Consider the following 8,952-nt stretch of genomic DNA (forward strand, 5'->3'; position numbering starts at 1 on the left):
CGCTTTCCAAGAGAAACACAGGAACAGCCTGAGAAAGAAACCAAACTCTCTTCTTTGGAGAATTGTCCGGGGACTAGATCAAATAACAAGCTACATTTGCTACAACACTCTGACTGTCAAGCTTCACAAAGAGAACAGCTCATCCTATGATGATTAATAAGCACACTGTGGAATACATAAACATCTATTAAAACAATGAATATGGTAAATTGTAAGGTGGATTCTATATATGATCAAAATGTCAAATCAAATCAAATCAAATCATCAATCATACATTATATGTAACTGGTATGTTAAATATGAATTGTTGTTTATTACTTCTGTGATAAGATTTTTTTTGTTGTGAGGATGATAAAGTCATTTAATTTAATCTTAAGGATACCAAGACAATGAAAATGCATAATGTAATGTTCAGTGATAATTGCAAATAGGATTATTGAATAGAAAGAGTCATTGACCACATTGTTAAAACCTTAATGACAGTGGCATCTGTGTTACACTGCCACCTAGTGTTTGAAACATGCCACTGTCTGTTAGGGGGCATTCAGTGAAATTTCACTAAAGTTTTCTGGTTAAAATTCACTGAGATTAAATACATTCGTTCCTTGTGGTTGACACGGGGTTAAAACATAGTAAACAAGGGAGCGTACACACTGAATTTCAACACACTGTTCCTGACAACATGTGGAAAGACTGCAATAGCAACTGACAAGTTAAGCACAATAGGGACAGTGATATTGGTGTGAAGGCAAGTTCAGCAGATGTAAAAGTTTTTATAGTGAAATCCATAGAACCCCAGAGGGTAATATAAGATTACACTAATTTTAAAAGCAGTGTTTCAGCCGTTTTGGAACCCTAGACCCAGATTTTCTCAACTAACCCACTCATTTTAAAGGGATCTTTGTATCTGCTTCCATTTAACAGGTTCATTGTGATCTATAATGCATGTAAGTGGTCACATTGTTCAAACTTCTTATCTTAATTCTTATTACTAATTACTAATTATTATTCTTATTACGTATTACTCCTTATTACAAATGTAAAGAAAAGAGTTGTCCCACCATAGAAAGACAAAAACATGAGAAAAAATAATTAATTCTGTAACTGACTCACAACACTCTCAAAGGCTTACAGTATATTTGAAAGCTCTTAAAACAACATAGTTTTTAAATAAGCATAGGATACATAATACAAATGTATTGTTTAAATCGTTTTTTGTTTTAATGTTGCATAGATGGTAAAGTTTCAAAAACTCTCAAACTCTGAACTGAAACTTTGAACTGATAGGGTTAAAAAATAAAAGTACACTGGGCCCTTTACAGTTTATTTTTTATTCATTTATTTGGTTTCATTGACTTATGAACAACTTTGTAAACATTTCAGTGGCCAGGCAGCCCAGGATGTCATCAGGTCAGAGCGCAGCCACATTAGAGTTCAGTGTGCAGGGGGACCTTGGCTTTCTTCATGTTTGTGGCCACTGTTGAAATAGAGTGCGTAAAGAATAAAGACCACAATCTTTTAAAGGATGTTTGTCATTCCCAACATAATAATGTGTCTGTGTCGCTTTGCAACTCAACATATTGTAGCGCTCTTACAGGACAAGACATGGATGATGGGATGGCATCAGCAAGTAAACTGTCTTCAATTAGGCTACTCCTTTAAGGGCAGCAAGGCCAACTTCATACAAACTGAACAAAACACAGTAGTTCACTGATTAAACCCAACTATCTCTGTGGCTCACATGGCCTTTTCACTATCACATCTTCACGCTTACCAGTCTTCTCCCTACTGACAAAGGAGAAGTCTCTACAGTATGTAAAAGAGGGATAACAAGCTCTCAGGCGCTGCTTGTTGTCACCTCAGGGTGCTCATTGTCTCTCTCTGCTTCAACCAATGCTTGACCTACATATGTTGTGTTGTTATTAACACATGTTGTGTTGACCCAAATTGGATGCAGATTGGAGTTTTACAAACATTTCTCGGAGGCAGAGCTGCAGTTTTTCTGCCAAAGTAACTAACTGAAAAAAAGAAAAGAAAAATGCAATCTACCCACACTAAGTTATCTAGGTTAGCTTAGTTTAGCTGACCTTCCAAGTTCAACCTGACCATAGTACTGTTGCTATCTAGGTAAGTTAATTATCCCAGCTGACCTTAAAATAACTAACTTAACTAGCCATACTAGCCAGTAGCTATCTAGGTAAGCTAGTTAGCTGGCCTGCTGACCTTCCAATGAACGCCTTAATATTATATTTTTTATTTATATTTTGCATGCACCGAGGAAGGTTAAGACCGAAGCATTGCACTCTGCGCCTTTTTCTTTAAGCATGATCTCCCAATAATCTTTGTAAATCCTCTTTTTGCAGGTAGTGTGCAGGCTTTTCACCATTTCACTCAATTATTCATATTCTGACCAGAGCTCCTGCCAGTCAAGTTTGTTGGTTAGCTTGCGCTCTGAAAAACTGTGGCTCCGCCCACTGAGGTTTAATTCAACCAGTAAGATTATTTCAGCCTCCAGAACCTCCTGTTTGCATTACTAAAACTCCAATCTGCAAATAAGACACACGACTGCGTTGGAAATAACACATTATTTCTAAGGGTATATGCATGAGTCACCGTAGCTGCCAAGCTTAACACCTACTGATGTTCAGCGCTCTCCCACCTCCTCAGCTGCCCATTCGATTCCTGCTGAAACCTATCCCTCTAAAACCTCTAAACTCCCTTGTTAATGTCCATATGAAACCCAGCCATTCCCTTTCTGTCAGCACTCTCACACAGAAAAGTTTGCCAACTCTCCCAAAGTAGTGAGGGAAGAGGATGAGGGCAAATTAATAAGTTAACAGTGGTGGTTCGGTCTGTCTTTGGGTTGCTGACAAGGGAGGTGTGTGGGCACAGTAATATCTATCTATCTATCTATCTATCTATCTATCCATGTACTCACAGTTTGTCATATCACCAGGCTCGTAGGTGTAGAGACGGTTGCTGTACTTCCCTGTGATGTCTGCTCGCACGGTCATGGAAGGATCTGCAGCAGCATATGACAGAGAGAGAGAGAGAGAGAGAGAGAGAGAGAGAGAGAGAGAGAGAGAGAGAGAGAGAGAGAGAGAGAGAGAGAGAGAGAGAGAGAGAGCAGGAGAAATGCAATTACCTTCAAAATCAATATGGTTTGAATGTCAAAACTGTTATGCCGTTGTTGCTGTTGTTCTTCATTTTGTAAACTGCTTGTTTCTGTTTAGCAGGCATGTCATTAAAGCAATTGACATTTGAATGGAAAACTGACGAGGGAGAGAGAGAGAGAGAGAGAGAGAGAGAGAGAGAGAGAGAGAGAGAGAGAGAGAGAGAGAGAGAGAGAGAGAGAGAGAGAGAGAGAGAGAGAGAGAGAGACAGGTGTCAGTGATGGTAAGAACTCCTCCAGTGAAGCCCTTACAGGTCAATAAGAGGCTATTCCTTAAAACAGACTCTCCAGCTCCAGTTTCCCCAGCACTTCCAGCACCTTCATTAAGGATGCATAAATAATGAGACTGTCAGCCTTTATTCCTTCTCTGCTCTTCTGCACTATGTCTACCTTGTCTATCGTGCTTGAATCCTTGCCCTAGTAGAAATAAATAAAAAATGCTGCAAGATTTTTTATCGGCCCCAAAGGATCCAGTATAGGACTTCTGTTTGAATCAGATCTGTATGGCCAAATAGTATTTTCACATAAAAAGGCAGTGGAAAAATTGGTTCCCAATGGGTCAGAGAACATAAAATAGAAAAGGTGGGAAACCGTATGATGTACAAAACAAGCACTAGTTTAGCACTTCAAAGCAATAAATGAACATAAATGTAGGCTTGATTTAGCAGCTACTCAGTTGCAACGCGTTTCAAGCTTAGCGTTCTTCCTCAGGCAGCTGCTTACACTATTTATAGCAAGTAAACTTGTGCATCATACGGTTTCCCACCTTTTCCAAATACTATTTTGAAATACTTTTTATTTATGCATGAAAAATCCCACATAGTGAGGAAGACGGCAACTCCCAAGAATAGACCGGCACCACAAAACTAAAGTATAAAAATTAAGTTTAAAACTTAGTTTTAAACAATAAAGTGAGCATTATGTATTAAAAAGTAAGATTGTGGTGACGGTCTATTCTTGGGAGTTGCTGTCTTCCTCACTATGTGGGATTTTTCATGCAGATGTATTTGACAAGTATCCCTATCCTACAAAAAGCAGTTTCACCAAACTTTTTATTAAGGGTCTTATTTAAGTTCCAGATGGGTGGGGTTGGCCACATAAGACGTTATAATAATATAGCCATAAAGTTAAGATCATCACATGAAAGTATTTGAAAGTCCTTTTAGTTTTCTGTGATTGACAACTTGCCTGACACTATATGAAATGTGCCTCTGCACTAAAACCCTGTCAATGTGATTCTCCAAGTAGATACAAAATAATGCTAAGAATTATTTGCAAATGCCATTTGACCCAGTTCTGATCTGAATCTCACAGGACTCTGAAATCTTTTGGACTGACCATTAAGATTAAAATTGATTAAATTAATTCCAGAATATAATGAAGAGTGTAAATATTTACCAACAAAGATGATTCTGGGAACGTAGTAGCCATCAGGTGCCAGATTCTTGTCTGTGGTCTCATGCTGTAAGAAACAATATGATATGAACTCAATCCTTACAACAAAGTTAATCAGCTAATAATATTAACAAAGTCATTTACATGTTTAGTGTAGGTTTACTTGTAGCAGCTATTCTTATTTGCAAATTATTTTTGACCATTAGTCATGACTGATAATGTCACACAGTGGCCATGATTTGCCTTTGAATAATATTTGACTATTCAACATTGCATACCCATTTACATAATGCTATACAGTGGCCTACTGCATATGCAGATTGATAAAATTCTATAGGCTACTTGAAATTGAAAGAAGCTTCCTGGATACTGATTTAATGATCATCTACTGGTTTATTCAGCAAAAGGAGCACATATCCAATGTGCAGCTGTCTTTTATTCTATTTCATTGCCTTGCACTTGATCGGGATTTTGGATTATGCTATCACTCCTTGCTGCAGTTCCTATACTTATTACATATTGCACACTGCATTATATACTGTATATAAGACTGAATAAGGTTTCTTCATATATGATGAATGTTTAGTTACCACCAGGTTGAGCATGATGAAATCCTCTTTGGCCATTTTCTGGATGGACTTTTCAGTAACAAATGCCTTCTTCAGTGCTGTGAAAATAATTCTGTTTAGTTTCATTGCTAGAACTGAGATTGCAAAGGAATCTAGAGGGTTCTACCGAGCTGCCATTATAGTACTATGTGTTCCTAAAAATAAACAAATTCAAGCTACGCAGATAAATTGAAAAATGAGCAGGAGTTCCTAAATTTCTGGCCTGTGCTCTAAAACTTTTCACTTTAGATCCCTCATATAGCTAGGAGACAGTCATAGAGACAGAGGGTGCTGAGTAAGACAGAAACAGAGTTGCAGGTGGGACCTAAATTCGTATTGTACAGCTGGTTCTCCTGCCGGAGATCAGACAAGTTTAACAGGCTTTGTGCATTGTCCTCAAATAGCCCAATAGAGAATCATGAACCAAAGTGAGTAATGATACTCATGTCAAGGTTTTAGTCAATTGACAAAATTAAGTATAACCAGGCATTCAAAATACATAATAAAATAGAAGACAAAAGCAAACACAGTAAAATATTCTGCTATTGTCCTCCAACCTGACAAAAGGCAAAGGCAAAAGTCAGACTTCGCCTTGCAGGTGGTTGTCAGAAAACCAACCAGTTGATGAATGAAAGCAGTATTAACCAGTTTCATTGGCTTGCTTGGCAGGTATTGAGGAATGCCGTATTACTGCTATTATCTAAATGACACTTCTCACACTTCTTAGTAAGGTTCTCCCCACCTATGTCCATTTGAGACCTTGAAACCAAGCCCAGGACTGCATGGGTAAGAGGTTAGGTCCACTGTAGCACAACCACATTTTTCACCAGTAATAGAAATATCAATGTAACTGTATACTTCCAATGACTGAACTTTGATAGATTTGAATGACTGAAATGATAGAAAGCGCGGGATACGGGACAGTCTTCCACGGTCCCGTATCACTTTACATACTTTATATACATTCTATATTCAACACTCTTTAGTAATAATAGATGGGGATTCCTGCTGTACCTTGACTGTGCGGGCAGCCTTGTTGATGATGGATGACCATCAGAGGCTTCTTACTGTGGGAACAAAAACCACAGAGAAACAACTCAACACATTAACACATTCCACAGCAGAATAGGCACAGTGGTGGGTGTGAATGCAGCCTCGCATAACAGGATCTCTGAGAAAACTTTAGTCCCTACTGCCAGATTACTGATGAACACTAAGGAAGAATATGTCATATTTCTTTTATTATGGGAAAGTGACCTTCTCGCAAGGACGCAGTAATTGAACAGACACCGATCTGTAGTATATATCCACCCCAATTTGAATCAGTAGGCCACATAATCATCCTGATCGACTCATGAGTGGGATAAGCAGGATCAAAAATGTATCCCAATTGACAAACTGCATTTCAATAGTGGTATGATCATCATCTACAACCTTTATTTCATTATTTCAAAATGTGTAAAAGTGATGTTAGCATATTCAGTATAATCTCACAACCCAACTGCCTTTTTCTCTTCAAAAATGTTTGCTGAGTAAAATAGATTACAGTAATCCCAATACATGTCATCTGTGATGCCCCAACCTTGAGGATGCAGCTCTAACTCTAACTAAAGCCAAAAAATCACAGCCATACATAGAATAAAATATATGATCAAAATGTTATGATCTAGAGGACCTTACCTCTTTGTCATCTTTGCCAGGCCTTCCTCATAAGTCTGGACCCAAGCAATAGTATCTCCCCATCCTGGGAGAAAGAGCAGTGGTGAAGTCAACAGGAGTGTGAAATTAATATTACTCAGTTGATAATACTCAATAATCAATATGATACTCGGGGATAATACAGGAGAAACATAAAGGGCATTGAAGACAATGCCCTTGATGTTTCTCCTGTATTATCCCAATCACTCTCACTGACAAGCACAATTCAAAATCAGGAATGTCTGTTTGTGACATTGGTGAGTGACAGCTAAAACAACAGAACCTCATACAGTGTAGGAGACAAGTTATGAAATTGTTTTGCTTTTGATTCTTGAGAAGGAAACTATAGTTGTGCATGCTGGAAAATATGAGAATCACCCACCTCTGGACAAGGTCTGAGGCTTTGCTTTCTCTTTTTTCTGTGCCGCAACACTGGCACAGGTGACACAGAGCAAAGCAAACAAGGCCCAGTGAGGCATCATTTTCAGTCCTTTGAGAGAGTATTGCAAGGTCAGTTAGCAGTGAGACTCGAGTGAAATTCAGTGTAATACTCATTCGTCAGACAGCAGTCACAAAGCTAATGGTTAGTGCACATTACATATATCAGCAGGTCAGGTTATCCTCAGTAATGCCAACTCACCAAACAAGCTTGACAAGCCAGGGATTCAAGTGGTTGAATCTGACAGAGGCAAAGGAGCAATGATTTGTAAACTGTGTCTCTTGTATTGTCACCATATGAAATCTGTAGTATTACTGAAATCTGCAACCGTTACTGCATTATAATTTCAAACATTCTATCATCAGTTGAAATTTAAGAAACGCCTTTAGAGGATATTAATAAGAGTACCAAATCATAACACATTAATCCAGTTTTTCATGAAGATTAAAATACAAAGCTGTTACTGCACTGTTACTGATTCTTATTATTATTTCAAGAAAACCGGTATAATACATTACCATAGTAGAATTTTAAAATCTAATTGTTATATCAAAGTAGTTTGCCAATTAAACTTTCACCAACCCCTCAACTTGACACAGCATGTTCATTGACAAGCATGTATAGGCAGCATCAAATAAATAAATGTAAAAAAATTGAATTCACGTGACCATAACGTATCACAAAGTTGCATACATGTCTTACCTTGTGTGACAGCATGAAGCAATGAGCCTCGGCACTTCCCTTTCTTACCTTTTATTTTGCCAGCCTTTTTTTTTCTAAACAACTGAACTCACCAAACAGGAATAGGAATGTACGTCATGAATGAAAGAAGGATTTTCACTCACTGAAACACACACACGCACACACACACACACATACCAGAATAGGGATAAAGAGTGCTTAGACTGATGGGGTTTAAGAACCTAATCTAGTGTTTCCTTACTGATACTGGGCCGTTCGTTCTGAGGCTGGCCATCTTCTCCAAACCCCCAGCTTTCACAAGGAAGAGAAGGAAAGATAATGCTTTGAGTGTGTTGCAACTATCAAGGTGCATAAAACAAGCGCACCTCTATAGTGACGTCATGTCACACACACATCAGTTATCAATGAACTGATTATCTGGGGGGTGGGTTTTTGTATTTACTATCAAGTGTTTTGGTCTTGAATGGGATTTTTGTCAGTGTTGAGCGAATAGACGAACGCTAAAGAGCATAGAGGCATAGAGAATTCCTGTTCTGGAATGGGACCATATGGCAGCCATCTTACCTGGGTCAACTTCAGCTCACTGTAATTGGAATCAATGGTGATAGTGCTGCCATTATAATGCTAATATTTTTTTATTGAGACATCACTACTACTTTTTATTTAGCTCAGTACCAAACATGAGCATTTTTTGTAGTTTGTAGATAAAAATAGCTAAACTATGTTAAGTAATTATGTTTTAAATCATAAAGATGATCTTCTGGAAGTATTTTAATGGTGCATTTACTTTACAGAAACTATGAAACCTTTTTTCAAGAAGACTTTATAATTCTCAGATTTCTTTGGTACTCTTTGGTACTGAGTAGTTGTATTAAGAGTATATATGAAAATCTGCTTATTTTTTAATGTAAAACCCCCAAATGATCTGTTGTTGTAGC

The 8,952-nt window shown here is 37.9% G+C and overlaps 1 protein-coding gene across 1 annotated transcript; it reads right to left on the bottom strand.

The window, feature by feature from the left end:
• Positions 1 to 1,315: 1,315 nt before the first annotated feature.
• agr1 (anterior gradient 1) lies at positions 1,316 to 8,067 on the bottom strand. Its single transcript, XM_071545548.1, has 9 exons — positions 8,015 to 8,067; positions 7,514 to 7,552; positions 7,256 to 7,363; positions 6,856 to 6,919; positions 6,190 to 6,242; positions 5,158 to 5,234; positions 4,571 to 4,634; positions 2,939 to 3,022; positions 1,316 to 1,477 (listed from the first exon to the last, which is right to left on the bottom strand). Exons 3-9 carry the CDS (start codon positions 7,353 to 7,355, stop codon positions 1,428 to 1,430), a joined length of 492 nt encoding a protein of 163 aa, XP_071401649.1. The 5' UTR covers positions 7,356 to 7,363; positions 7,514 to 7,552; positions 8,015 to 8,067; the 3' UTR covers positions 1,316 to 1,427.
• Positions 8,068 to 8,952: the final 885 nt, after the last annotated feature.

The sequence above is a fragment of the Centroberyx affinis genome, unplaced genomic scaffold (genome assembly GCF_046629955.1).
Source record: "Centroberyx affinis isolate AG114_WGS23_722 - 3 ecotype Tasmania unplaced genomic scaffold, CSIRO-AGI_Caff_v1 ptg004951l_1, whole genome shotgun sequence".
NCBI classification, from domain to species: domain Eukaryota; kingdom Metazoa; phylum Chordata; class Actinopteri; order Beryciformes; family Berycidae; genus Centroberyx; species Centroberyx affinis.

Bases quoted from the DNA above. Each gene is read 5' to 3' on its own strand.
- agr1 (XM_071545548.1), bottom strand. From the start codon at position 7,355: ATGATGCCTCACTGGGCCTTGTTTGCTTTGCTCTGTGTCACCTGTGCC. The intron at 4,635-5,157 runs GTAACTAAACAT...TGTTTCTTACAG, and splicing joins TCATCATGCTCAACCTGGTG to CATGAGACCACAGACAAGAA. The intron at 3,023-4,570 runs GTAAATATTTAC...ATGCTGCTGCAG, and splicing joins TCCCAGAATCATCTTTGTTG to ATCCTTCCATGACCGTGCGA.